The sequence below is a fragment of the Plasmodium falciparum genome, assembly GCF_000002765.6.
Source record: "Plasmodium falciparum 3D7 genome assembly, chromosome: 11".
In the NCBI taxonomy this organism is placed as follows: Eukaryota; Apicomplexa; class Aconoidasida; order Haemosporida; family Plasmodiidae; genus Plasmodium; species Plasmodium falciparum.
The window spans coordinates 357,501-372,500 of record NC_037282.1 but is presented as its reverse complement, the minus strand read 5'-3'; the positions used below and the strand labels follow the sequence as shown (position 1 = coordinate 372,500).

At 18.9% G+C, this 15,000-nt stretch overlaps 6 protein-coding genes across 6 annotated transcripts in view; 1 reads left to right on the top strand and 5 right to left on the bottom strand.

Moving 5' to 3' along the window:
- Positions 1-1,794: 1,794 nt before the first annotated feature.
- On the top strand, positions 1,795-2,826 carry PF3D7_1108600 (endoplasmic reticulum-resident calcium binding protein; the record flags this gene model as incomplete). The annotated part of the gene is made up of 1 exon (XM_001347737.1): positions 1,795-2,826. The coding sequence occupies one exon, from the start codon at positions 1,795-1,797 to the stop codon at positions 2,824-2,826; it is 1,032 nt and encodes a 343-aa protein (XP_001347773.1).
- Positions 2,827-3,677: 851 nt separating this feature from the next.
- PF3D7_1108500 (succinyl-CoA synthetase alpha subunit, putative) lies at positions 3,678-5,185 on the bottom strand (the record flags this gene model as incomplete). Its single annotated transcript, XM_001347736.2, has 3 exons — positions 3,678-4,538; positions 4,818-4,898; positions 5,144-5,185. 3 exons carry the CDS (start codon positions 5,183-5,185, stop codon positions 3,678-3,680), a joined length of 984 nt encoding a protein of 327 aa, XP_001347772.2.
- A 1,215-nt stretch (positions 5,186-6,400) lies between these two features.
- PF3D7_1108400 (casein kinase 2, alpha subunit) lies at positions 6,401-7,408 on the bottom strand (the record flags this gene model as incomplete). Its single annotated transcript, XM_001347735.1, has 1 exon — positions 6,401-7,408. One exon carries the CDS (start codon positions 7,406-7,408, stop codon positions 6,401-6,403), a length of 1,008 nt encoding a protein of 335 aa, XP_001347771.1.
- Positions 7,409-9,613: 2,205 nt separating this feature from the next.
- Positions 9,614-10,080, bottom strand: PF3D7_1108300 (pterin-4a-carbinolamine dehydratase; the record flags this gene model as incomplete). Its single annotated transcript, XM_002585377.1, has 2 exons — positions 9,614-9,820; positions 9,964-10,080. 2 exons carry the CDS (start codon positions 10,078-10,080, stop codon positions 9,614-9,616), a joined length of 324 nt encoding a protein of 107 aa, XP_002585423.1.
- Positions 10,081-10,598: 518 nt separating this feature from the next.
- Positions 10,599-11,093, bottom strand: PF3D7_1108200 (D-tyrosyl-tRNA(Tyr) deacylase; the record flags this gene model as incomplete). Its single annotated transcript, XM_001347734.1, has 1 exon — positions 10,599-11,093. One exon carries the CDS (start codon positions 11,091-11,093, stop codon positions 10,599-10,601), a length of 495 nt encoding a protein of 164 aa, XP_001347770.1.
- Positions 11,094-12,066: 973 nt separating this feature from the next.
- Positions 12,067-15,000, bottom strand: part of PF3D7_1108100 (conserved Plasmodium protein, unknown function) — a gene marked incomplete at both ends in the record, with an annotated part of 4,352 nt that continues 1,418 nt past the window's right edge. The window contains 3 exons of the mRNA XM_001347733.1: positions 12,067-12,168; positions 12,291-12,318; positions 12,442-15,000. The exon at positions 12,442-15,000 is cut by the window's right edge and continues 1,418 nt beyond it. Of these exons, the coding sequence (XP_001347769.1) occupies positions 12,067-12,168; positions 12,291-12,318; positions 12,442-15,000 (2,689 nt within the window). The remainder of the gene's footprint in view (positions 12,169-12,290; positions 12,319-12,441) is intronic.

The following is a 15,000-nucleotide window of genomic DNA, read 5'->3' as shown; positions in this document are numbered from 1 at the left end:
GAAAATGGTTCAAGCCGTAAACGCTATCATATTATTATAATATTAATATCATATTATTATAATATTAATATCATATTATTATAATATTAATGTCATATTATTATTATATTATTTGATTATTATTTTATGGGGTTATTCGCTTTATTTTTTTTTTTTTTTTTCTTTTTATATTATTTTTCCTTTTATTAATTTTTTAATTTTTCATTGTTAAGGAGAATATCAACTTTATATTTGTAAAAAATACATATTTTTTATATATTAATAAAAATATACCAAATGAGAAGAGAAAAGAAAAAATAATAATACAAAATAATAAATAAATTATATTTTATAATATATAAAATGAACGAATCTCAAATATATGATATTTAATCTTTAACTTTTACGACCATATTATTTAAAATATTATTCAATGTAAGAAAAAAATACACATATAAAATGGCCAAAAAAAAAAAAAAAAATAAAATAAAATAAAATAAAATATATATATATATAATATATATATATATATAAAGGGTTTTCATTTTTTAAAATAATTTATATATTGCTATTAATAATGAGATATGATATTAACTCTTTTGTTTTATTTTTTTTATTTTATTATTTTATTATTATTTTTTTTTTTAATTATTGTTTTGACAAATGCTATATATTCTTATGTAAAAAAAAAAAAAAAATAATAAAAATAAAAAAAAATAATAATAATAATAAAATGTATTCATATATATTATATATATATATATATAAATAATTATTTTTAAAATAGTAATATTTATTTTATATATATATATAATATAATATATATAAAAAAGGATATATTAATAATTTTTTATTCATATGTAATGCACTAGTTACTTTTATACACATATAAATAATAAATATATTACAAATATAATATATGTATTATATATATATATATAAAATAAATAAATAAATAAATGTAATAAAAATATTTCTTGTTGTATCTAAAAAAAAAATAAAATTATATAATAATTATATACAAACATAAATGATGTGTTGATATCATAAATTCTTAAAAGTATAATATTGAACATTTTTTATTATTATTAAAAGCAAAAAAAAAAAAAAGAAGTATTTGTTATTCCTTATATAATATATATTTCGTTCTTATTCTTATATATACATATATATATATATAATATATAATAAATATATATTTGCATATATTTTTGTAATATTATAAAAAAATAATTTATAAAATAAAAATATTATTATACTATATATAAATATAATATATAATAAAAATATATATTAATTATATGTATTTAGTATGTATGTATGTATTTATTTTACATTTATTATTATTTATATATAATAAAATAGTTTTTATTTTTTTATTTTTGTATCTAGTGTATATTCATATACATATATAAAATATTATATATATATATAATACATATATATTTTTTTATTATATTAATATATTTAATAAAAAACAAAAAAAAAAAAAAAAAAAAAAAAAATTGTTTATATTTTTTTATAAATATTTATTTACATTTATTTATGTATTAACATTTTAGTATTATTCGTTCCAGTTGTAAAAAAAAAAAAAAGAAAGAAAAAGAAATACATATATTAAATATATTTATTTATTTATTTATATATATATATATATATATATATATATATATATATTTTTTAGAAAAAAAGAAATACATACATTAAATATATATTTTTATATATATTAAGAAAAAAAAAAATTTTTTTTTTTTTTTTTTTTTTTTTGATATAACTTTCTTTATTTTAATTTTCCTTTTTTTTTTTTTTTACAAAATGATGAAAATAAATTTGTACAAGTTGTTATGCTTCATATGTGTAATATTTTTGTTACATAAAAATGTGGTAAGATCAGGTGATAACATGAAATACAATGATATGAAAGGATTAGATGATCTTAGTAAGTTAAATGATGATCAGGTGAAGGATATTTTAGGATTAAAAATAGATGGAGCAAAAGAAAGAATAGAAAAATTATTTCATTTGATAGATAAAAACAATGATAAAGAAATAACAGAAGAAGAATTAAATACTTGGTCTAGCTTTTTAAAAAATGAAATATTTTTAAAACAAGTACAAGCCGAAATGGGACAAATAGATTCTGACAAGGATGGGTTCATATCTTTAAACGAATTAAATGATGCATTTGCACAAAATTTAGATGCTAAAGAAGTTGAAAAACATTCAGAAGGATTATTAAAAAGATTTCAAATTGTTGATAAAGATAAAGATGGGAAATTAAGTATTAATGAAGTTGGATTATTGATTGATCCTATGAAAGATGAAGAATTAAAAGAATTAGAAATAAATGAAATTCTTGAACACCATGATGTAAATAAAGATGGAAAAATATCATTAGATGAATTTAAACAAACAAGATCTGATGAAAGTTCAGGTGTTAAAAAAGATGATGAAATGGCTCTTGATGATTTTAATTTCTTTGATGCTAATAAAGATGGATTTATAGATAAAGAAGAAATTATTAAAGTTTATTTTGATCCTGCTCATGAAAGTGGAGCAATCAATGTAAACGAAATAAAGGAAAATATTTTTGAAGGTAAAAAAATTACTTATGATTTATGGAATGAAAAAGCACTTAAAATTGCTGTAACATCATTAACTGATTATGGTGATGTTATAAGATATCCAGAAGATTTTAAACTAGATATAGGAAAAAATGTTATCTTACCAACAGCTCGTAGTAGAGCATTCGAAGATGATGATATGGATGCTGATAACACAGAAGATGATAAAGATGAAGCTGACGATGCATCCCAACAAAAATCCCCAGCAATTGATGAATTATAGGGTATATATATATTTATATAAACATATTTTTTTTTTTTTTAACATAAAGGGAAACAAAAAAAAAAAAAAAAAATTTCGTACACCCCACAAATAAATAAATATAAATATATAAATAAATATATATATATATATATTAAATATCATCATTGTTATTTTTATTTAAATATATAACATATTGTTATATAATTTTATTCTTATTTCGTTTTTCCCTTTTCTTTTTTTTTCTTTCCATTACTTATATTTCTTTTTTTTTTATATTATTTAATAAACATAATATACAAATATATGACATTTTTCTTTTTAAAATAAAAAATATCAATTTTTATTGTGAATATAACTTTATCAACATATCAACATATAAATATATCATCATATAAATATATCAACATATAAATATATATATATATATATATATATATTTTTTTTTTTATGTGTTTTTCTTTTTAACATTAAGTTAACAATTATAAAAAGCACTGAAGAAAAGAGAGAAAAAGAAACATACTAAAAAAAAAAAATATTATACCTACATTTAAATTATTTCATGTTACACATTTATATGTCATAATAAAGAATATGTATTAAAAAATTGTTGGTTCCTCTCCAAGGAAATTATTTTTTGTCTGTTCTTTTGTTTCAATTTACACAAATTTATATAAAAAAAAAAAATATATATATATATATATATATATATATATATATTTATTTATTTATACATTTTGGGATATATGTATCACGAATATGTTGTTATAACAAAATAAAACACACACACAAATGTACATATATATATATATTTATGTATATATGTATGTATATTTGTACCCCCTATTATCTATCCAATTTGTCATTTCTTTTCATTTCAATGTTTGCATGACTGCATATATATCTTCACCCATCTTTGTGGGATTTAATATAACATGAACACCTGCATTTTGTAAGGCCTCTATTTTTCCATCTGCTGTTCCTTTTCCACCACTAATTAAAGCACCAGCATGTCCCATCCTTTTTCCTGGTGGTGCACATTTACCAGCAATAAATGCGAAAACAGGTTTTTTCTTCCTTTTCCCATTATCTACATTATTTTGTATTAACCATTGAGCTACTTGTTCTTCCGAATCTCCACCAATTTCTCCAATTAATAAAATACATTCTGTTTGGTCATCTTCTAAAAACAATTTAATGCAGTCTAAAAAATTCGTACCATGAAATGGATCCCCACCTATACCTATACATGTTGATTGACCTAAACCAACTTTAGTTGTTTGATTAACTCCTTCATATGTTAAGGTACCACTTCGACTTACTATACCAACACACCCTTTTTTATGAATATGTGATGGCATTATGCCGATTTTGCATTCACCCGGTTTTATGATTCCAGGACAATTGGGACCAATCAAGGTGGTTTTCTTTGACATTTTTAAACAAGATTTTACTTCAAGCATATCATGCTGGCATATTCCTTCAGTTATACATACAATTAATGGAATTTCAGCTTCAATTGATTCAATCATTGCACTCTTTGCATGCTCTGGGGGGACATATAAAACGGATGCATAACAATTCGTGTTTTCTTTTGCTTCAAGAATTGTACCAAAAACAGGTAAGGTGTATTTATTATCATAACTGGTCCATGTTGTGCCTTTCTTCCTTGGGTTTACTCCACCTACCATTTTTGTTCCATACTTTAAGGCTTCGGTTGTATGGAAAGTACCCTGGACAGAAATAAAATATGAAGTAATAAAAGAAAAAAAATATGAACAGTACGGAAAAAAAGAAAAAAAATATGAACAGTACGGAAAAAAAGAAAAAAAATATGTACAATAAGAAAAAAAAAAAAAAATATATGAACAATAAGATAAAAAAAAAAAAAAAAATATATGAACAATAAGAAAAAAAAAAAGAAAATATGAACAAGTCATAAAAAAAAAAAAAAAAAAAAAAAAAAAAAAAAACATATATACTTCATATATATATATATATATTTGTCTTACCTGTTTTCCAGTAATTCCTTGACATATTACTGTTGTATTTTTATCTATGAACACTTTACTGGTTGCTGAGAAATATCTTTCCTAAAAATATTTTTTTGAAGAAATAAATATATATATATATATGTATTATTGTGTTTATATATTTATATAAGGGAAAAATATATGAATGGTGTCTATATATATATTTATATATTTTAATATATTTTAATTTTTCTATTGTATCATCATTATAAGTGTTTATATATTCACATATTTAAGGTATTATTTTATATATTAATGTATTTTTTTTGTTAATTTAATTTTTTTTTTTTTTTTTGTTGTTATACCTTCAAGGGAAAAGATAACTTTTTCATATTAGAATATTTCATTTAGTATGACGTGAAATTATTTAAATAAATAGCATACTGAATAAAAGTTAAAAAAAAAATATAAAGAAAAAAATTAAAATAAACAATAATTTGAATTTTTAATGAATCACATAATATGTTTGTTTTGGATTTAAGAAAAGGACATTTTATGATTCATATTTTGTTTTATTAAATAAAAAAATAAAACAGTTTAATTGGATTATATATTTATATGAATAATATTACATATATGTATGCATATATTATATATATATAAAATAAATTAATTAATATATTATATATATATATATATATATATATTATTAAAAAAGAATTAAGAATTAAGAAATAAGAAATAAAAAATAAGAAATAAGAAAACATATATATTATATTTTATTTTAAATATGAAAAATAATTTTGTGTTGAGCACATTTTTTCTCTATAAGGGAAAATTAACGTGTTACAATATTATAATTTATAATAATCTGAAATAATATTATAGAGAGGATATTTGAAAAAATAAAATAAAATAAAATAAAATAAAATAATAATAATACTAATAAATAAACACATTTATTTGTATTCCAATTGAAAATTTTGGAAAAAAATTTTATGTAAATTTTTTTTTTTTTTTCATATTTAATTAAAGAAATGTTGATTTAATTATTCTTATTGTAAAAATACAATAATATATATATATATATATAATAATATTATGAAACAGAAAAAGAAGACATGGTTTGTTTGGAAAAACACCATATCTACAATGAGTACATATTGTTTAAATGATTAAATGTATTATGATAATTATATTCGTGCATAAATCATACACACACACATATATATATATATATATATATATATATATATATTATTAACAATTCAAATAATTTTTATATTTTTTTTAACCAAATATTTTTATTTATTGGTATAACCAAAATTAAGAGCATTTATTCTTTATAATGTTAATGACAATATTAAAAAATGTATCTTAACAATATTAAAATAGTTAAAATGGTATAATGGATATATATAACATATGGATATATTTTCATATATAAAATAAATGTCTGATATATCAAAGATAAGCAAAAATAGCGAAAAAAAAAAATAAAATAAAATATATATATATATAAAAACATATATAATAATAATAATAATATATATATATATATAGGACATATATTATGTACATATATATATATATATATATGTGTGCATTTTTTTTTATTATTATTATGATTCCTCACGGACTTCTCTAAAGTAAGGATGCTCCATGGCTTCCTTTGGTGCGATTCTTTTTGCGTGATCATAAATCAACATTTTGTCGATTAGATCAATTACTTCATCTTTTGCTATATCAATATTTGATTGGGTTAAAAAATGGGACCATGGTTTTCTTTCATATTCTCCTAAGATATTAAGATAATGTGGTTTAAGTTTAATGTTATATTTTTTTAGGTAAGCATGTAGATCTTCTGTTCCTAGAACTTTTGCAATTTTAACTAATTGATCATAATTATCATGACCACAAAAGAAAGGTTCCTTTTTAAAGATCATACCAGCAAGCATACAACCTAGGCTCCATATATCTAATGAATAATCATAAAGTTGTAAATCGATCAAAAGTTCTGGACCTTTATAATATCTACTTGCTACACGAACATTATATTCTTGACCAGGATGATAAAATTCAGCTAGACCCCAATCAATTAATCTAATTTGTCTATTTTCATGATCAATCATAATATTATGTGGTTTAACATCTCTATGCATAATACCTTGGCTATGACAATAATCCAATGCTTTTAAAATTTGATAGATATAATAACGAATATCCTTATCTGTAAATTTAGGATATAATGTTTTAAAATCTATATTGTTAATATATTCAAATATTAAAGATGGTGTTTTCGTAACAGGATCTTTAACTATATCTAATAGTTTTATTATATTTGGACCACCATTCAAATTTTGTAAAATTTTTATTTCTCTTTTTATTTTTTTTTTTTTAACAGGCTTTAATACTTTAATAGCACATGGTCTATTACATTCCGTATCATATCCATTAAACACCTCACTGTATTTTCCCCTCCCAATCTTTTTCATAATCTCATAACGATTTGGTTTATTCCATTGTAATTCTAAATTATCATAATCATAGTATTCTTTAGGCTTATGAATATTGACATCAGCATAAAATTTTGGTATATAAATTTTTTTATTAATTGAGCTAACCGACATTATTCCTGTCTCTTTTTAAAAACGAAAAAAGAAAAAGAATAAGAAAAATAAAATAAAATAAAAATAAAATAAAAGTAAAAATAAAAAAAATTCAAAGAAAGTCAAATGGGTTTAATAATATATATAAATATAATAAAAATGAGGGTTCAAATAAATATATATATCCTATACATATATATATATATATATATATATATATATATGGGTTAAATATTGACTTATATATTTTACTCTTCACACATATACACAATTTATATATTTCTCAATATATACAAACCAAAATTTTCTTTTTTTTTTTTAATTTATTCTGTTATGAAAAAATTTATATATATATAAATATACTTTTTGATTTTAATTAACATGAATATTTGGTTGTTGCAAATGTTATATATATATATAATATATATATGTTAATTTTCTTTTTTTTTGAAGTTATTAAATATTTATATATATAACGATCTTGATTTATATTTTTGTTATCATATATTTTTTTTATAATTATATAAAATGAATAAATAATTCATTTATATTTTTTATTTTAATTGGTATTTTGACTTTATTTTTTATTTTTAATATATATTATTAATACAATAAAATAAATAATATATATATATATATATAATATATATATATTTTTTTTTAAGTATATTATAATTTTCATAAATATATAATTAAAACTGTTTCTTTTTTTTTTTTTTTTATGTTTAAGAAAATAATATATTTTTTCAAATATATTATATATGTATATATAATATATATTATATTTTTTTTTGAGGTTTACAAGGCATATGTATATATAAATATATTATATATTATTTTATATTTTGATTGGAAATGTGGTATGACAAATTTTTATTTTAAACTAAGAAAAAACAAATTATAAAATTAAAATTATGTACATATAATTTAAAAAAAATATTAGTTTTGAACATATTTGATCATATATAAATAATAATAATTATATATTTTATTATATTTATATAATATTAATATTTATTTTTATAATTTTATGGGTAGTTCTTACTTTATATGCGCATCAAAAAATAAAATAAAATAAAATAAAAAATGTTCTTAATATTAAATATTCTTATAGATATTTATTTTAATGCATACATATTATATAAATAAATAAATAAATATATATATATAATATATATTTATACGTACATTATATTTTTTTTTAGTATTACCTCATAAAATAAATTATTATTAATAAAAAAAAAAAAAAAAAAGAATTCATTTTATAAAGTGAATAAATATTTCTTTAGCGTATTATATTATATATATATATATATATATATATTTATTTATTTATTTATTTATTCCTTTATGTCACATTTTTAAAAATAATTTTCAAGCTCTATTTAAAAGGATGAACAAAATTGGATTCGTTTATATTATAAAAAATATAACATATATGTTATTTTATATTTACCTATTTAACTTATTTGACATGATATTATTAATTAATAATATTACATGTACATAATATAATTGAAAAAATATGTGATGGTTTTTATTTTTTATAAATATTATTTCTTGGTTCCCTTCGAATTAACTATTTTTAGAAATTAAAAATAGAAAATAATGTCATTTGTTTATACAGGATAACATATATATATAAATATATGGCATATAACCTTCAATGGTTCTTATAAATGCTTAATGTATTTATGTATACCTTTGTTATATGGTAAATAATATATATATATATATATATATATATATATTTTTTTTTTTTTTTTTTTTTATTTTCATTTTTGATTTATAAGGTTTTTCCTTTAATTACATCAAAAAAGGGTTATATGATAGGATGTACAATTAAAAGTAAATATGTGGACATAAAAATATTAACATGTAATACAAAATGTATACACATATATATATATATATATATATATATATATATATATTTTTTTATTATAATTTAAATTGTGTTATTTATAAAAGAAGAATAACATATAAATAAATAAATAAATAAATATAGTTTCTTATGTTATTTTTATTAGATTTATCATACTATCATGTTACCCAAAAGAAAAGTAATAAAATAGAATAATATAATATATTATTCTTTGTGATTATTTTCTCTTTTATTTAATTATATTGGTCAAGACAGATATTTATCTTTCATCTATCTAATGTTTAATGATAAAAAGGTTCTATAATTTTTTTTTTTTTTTTTTTATTTTGTTTGTATGATTATCATTTTTGATTTTTTTCAATGATTTGATGATTATGACATTTTAATATGTCATCTATAATTTGAGCTAGTTGTATATCCTTTTCTGTAACATCCTTTGATGTGTGTGTGTATATTTTAATTTTAATTTTGTTATAATCACTAATATATTTACAATGATGATCTAGTTTTTTATTTTCTTCGAATAATTTATTTAAGAAGGTGCAAGCCTACTAGTGTATCAAGAGAAAGAATAAAAAAAAAAAAAAAAAAAAAAAAAAAGTAAAACATCATATGAATACATATAAATATATATATATATATATATTATATACTCATATAATATAATAATATATCTGAATATATTTATTACCTCGTTAAATGTAGGGAATTTTATTTTTCTTTGTATGTAATTATAGCAATCGGGTTTTACTTTATAATTCCATGATGGAATTAAAGAATTAATTTTTGTTTTATCAAATAATTTCATTTTCTATTTTTTTTCCTTTATATCATAAATATAAAATGTAAAAAATATATGTATATATATAAATATATATATATATATATATATATTTATTTATTTATATATTTTACATTTTATATTTATTCACATTATACAAATGAAAAATTATATGTAAATTTTATTTTGGCTAGTTGGAAAAAAAAAAAAAAAAAAAAAAAAATTCAGGTGTTATAAGTTAATACAATATAAGAGGATAATATATTTATCAGCATTTTAAAAATATACATAATATATATATATATAAATTTATTTATATTTATATTTATATATATTTATATTTATATTTATATTTGTTCATGTCAGTTTATTAGTTTGATGTTTAAACATAAATGTTTCATTTTATTTTATTTCATTTCATTTAATTATTTTATATTTTATTTTTTATATTTTATTTTTTATTTATCATTTTATGATTAAATATAATTGTTTGATGAATTAAAGAGATATGAATGTACAAACATATAATTATGGACTTGTTCATTTTATTTATTTAGATTTATATCATGGGTATCAATATATATAGTTACAGGACCATCATTTGTTACATCGATATTCATATAGTTTCCAAATTTTCCTATTTTTATTTTATCGTCATTATACTGCTTTTTAAATTCGTCTATTATTTTATTATAAAAAATTAAAGCTTCATTTGGTTCCTTTGCTAAATGAAAATCTGGTTTATTTCCTTTTTTTGTATTACCAAATAAGGTAAATTGTGAAACAATTAAAAGCTCATAATTTAAATCTTTAACATTTTTATCCCATGTTTTGTTATCATTATTCCATAAACGTAGATTTAAACATTTTCTAATTATATATAAAGCATCTTCCCATGTATCATTTTTATGAATACCTAAAAAACATATTAACCCATTCTTTATTTCGCTAATAATTTCTAATTCTTTTTCATTTTCTCCAATATTTTCTTTTCTTACACTTAAAATAGCTCCTTTAACTCTCTGTATAACAACACGCATTGTATTAGATGTTTTATTTGTTTCTTCTTTTGGGACCTTAAGTTCGTTGTCTTTTTTTTTTTTATATTGTTTATTATAAATATGTGTAACCACAAATATGAGATAAAATGTATAGATAATTCTATGTATTATAAATAAATAAATATATATATATATATATATATATATATATTATATTATATTTATGTTGCTACATCTAAAGGATATCCTTTATAATATATATATATATATATTTTTATACAAGGATATTTATTTCGCATTAACTTTATATTCAATATATATACATTAAATCTTATTTTATTAAAAGGGTTGTTGTAAATGCATACATATAAATAAATAAATATATACATATATATATATATTTATGATAACTAATTAAAACATATTAAAGAAAGAATCAAAAATTATCATATTAGATAAAAATAATAAACAAAAAATTATTTTCTTTATATTTACATATATATATATATATATATATATATATATATCCTTTTAATTATAAACATAAAATCTAAACGAAACAAAAAAAAAAAAAAAAAAAAAAAAAAAAAAAAAAAAAAAAAAACTATAAAAATAATAAATCAATAAATATTAAAATATATATTCAATTAAAACATATATATTTATTTACATGGTAAAATATATATTATTATTTTAAGTTACCATTCCAATATTTCACATTTTATTTATTTTATTTTTGTATAAAATAAAAACAACAAAATATATCGGAGGTCGTTTTTTAATATACATATATATATATATATATATATATATAATATATTATTCCGAAAAATATTGCTATAAAATTTTTAATTATTTAAAAAAAAAAAAATAAAAAAAAAAAATAAAATAAATAATTAAAATTAAATTATACTAATTATAATAATAATAAATTAATATTAAAATATGGTTATTATATGCTGTAAAAAATTAAATATATTTTATCTATCCGTATTCTTAATAATTCTTGATGTCATTTGTTTACTTTTTCTCTTACTACAGAAATACTTCTTTCTTTTTTCCTGTCCTTTTTTTTGGTTTTATTATAAATATATTTTTGTTCCTTGTTTTTATCCTGGAAAAAAAATTAAAATGAAATAAATAAAATGAATAGAAAAGAGTAAAAGTATGCACATGCTTATTTATATGTATATATAATATGCGTATATATATTATAATATATTTTTGTTTTTTTACGTCCTCCTTCTTCAAAGGTATGCTGGTTCTGTAAAATGAAAAAAAAAAAAAAAAAATAAATAAATAAAGACAAGAAGAAAATAACATTATAATATATATATATATATATATATATATATATATTCACATTTGTATTATTTTTTCGCTTTACCTTTTTAATCGTATTTTTTTCTGGGGAATATTATATATTTGTATATCTCTCAGAAATTGAGGGAATGGAGACGGTGTTACTTGAATATTTGTTTTTTTACAACCTTTTGTATAATGATAAGGATCAGTTGTATTTTCTTTATTATTTAAATATTTAAAATAATAATAATCATCATGTAGATTTTCATTTTTGGTAAAATCCCTTTGATCTTGATTTTCATATACAGTTTTGTTTATAAATAAATTTTGTAATTTTTTTTGATATTCTTCTTCATTAATTTTAAGGATATTTTTTGAGCCTTCCTCGTTATCTTTTATATTTGAATGAATATGACGATAATAAAATTTATGATCATCATTAATATTAATATTATTATTATCATCATCGTCACTTTGGATATCATAATTTTCTTTTATGAGATTGCATTCGTCTTCTTCCTTAACATTGTTAAGTTCATATATTTCATTATTTATAATTTCTTTATAATCATTACCATCATTTAAAATAATATTATTCTTAAAGTTAATGTTAGATGAGTATTCCTGTTCCTCTTCTTGGTCATCATCATTGTGGAGACTAATATTATCACTCATATTATCATCATTGTGGAGATTCATATTATCACTCCCATTATCAACATTATGATCACTCATATTATCATCATTGTGGAGATTCATATTATCACTCCCATTATCATCATTGTGGAGACTCATATTATCATCATTGTGGAGACTCACATTATCATCATTGTGGAGACTCACATTATCATCATTGTGGAGACTCATATTATCATCATTGTGGAGACTCACATTATCATCATTGTGGAGACTCACATTATCATCATTGTGGAGACTCACATTATCATCATTGTGGAGACTCACATTATCATCATTGTGGAGACTCACATTATCATCATTGTGGAGACTCACATTATCATCATTGTGGAGACTCACATTATCATCATTGTGGAGACTCACATTATCATCATTGTGGAGACTCACATTATCATCATTGTGGAGACTCACATTATCATCATTGTGGAGACTCACATTATCATCATTGTGGAGACTCACATTATCATCATTGTGGAGACTCATATTATCACTCCCATTATCAACATGATGATCACTCATATTATCACTCACATGAAAATTTTTCATTTCCCTTTTACATTCATTGCTCATATATATTCCCCTATTATTCATATAATACACATCCTCGTCACTTATGTCCAGATCATTTGTGTCGTCATCATTTGTATCTACATCTATTGTATCTCTATTATTTTTTAAGCTTTCCATATGATCATTTTTATCATACACATGATACTGATTATTATTATAATTGTCGTCATATTTATTAATCAACTTATTTATATTATTTTTTTTATTATATTTGTTAGCTCCTTGTGTATTTATGAACTTATCATTTGCCAAATTACATGAAAAGTAGATATCTGAAAAATCATCCTTTATTGATTGTACACCTTTTTGGTTTTCTTCTTTTTTTAATAAATTATATTTCTCATTTTTTATATTTTTCTTGAAGTTATTATAAAAAAAGGTATCATAGTTTGTATATTGCTTGAAACTATCTTCATCACGAAGATAATTAAATTCATTGTAATTTTTTTTTTTTGGAATAGTAATATTTTTATGTGTTGAGAATGATTTGTTATAATAAACGTCATCCACGTTATAATATACACAATTGTTTTGATCTGTAGTTTTGTGAAAAGGATGATATTGATCATGTGGATCTTCATCTTGATATATATCTTGATATCCTTCTTTATCTCCATTTTGATCTCCATTTTGATCTCCATCTTTATCTCCATTTTGATCTCCATCATGATATCCATCTTGATATCCATCTTTATCTCCATTTCCTTGTCCAGCTTCATCATTATTATTATATGTATTATTATATTCATCCTTATATGTATTATTATATGTGTTATTATATGTGTTGTTATTATATGTGTTGTTATTATATGTGTTGTTATTCATGTTGTTGATATTCATATCAATGTTATCTTTGCTTTTACTAGGATAGGAAGAGAAGAAAATATCGCTGTGCATTTCCCTTTTTGTTTTTTGTTTACATTTTAAAGAATCTTCCTCAGATGATTGTGAAGTTAAAACAGAAGATTTAAAATGGCATACATTTTCATAATGATCATAAATATCTTTATAATTATCATTCTGAATTTTACTTTTATGTTCCTTTTTATTATATAACATATAATTAATATGTTTATTTTCGTCAACATGATATAAATAATTTTTTTTTTGTTCTTCTTTATTATTTCCATTATTTATATTTTTATAATTCTTTTCATAATATTTCTGATCATTAGTAAAAGAGTTATTACTTACATCATCTTTATCACTATATATATTAGTTCTTTCTTCAAGGGTATAATATTTAGTTTTAACACAATTATCTTCCTTATAAGATGATACAGAATTTGTGTGTTGCATGGGGGGATATATATTCTGGTCTCTTCTTTGTTCACATAAATCGTCTTTATTATCTATATTGTCTGCTTTATATATA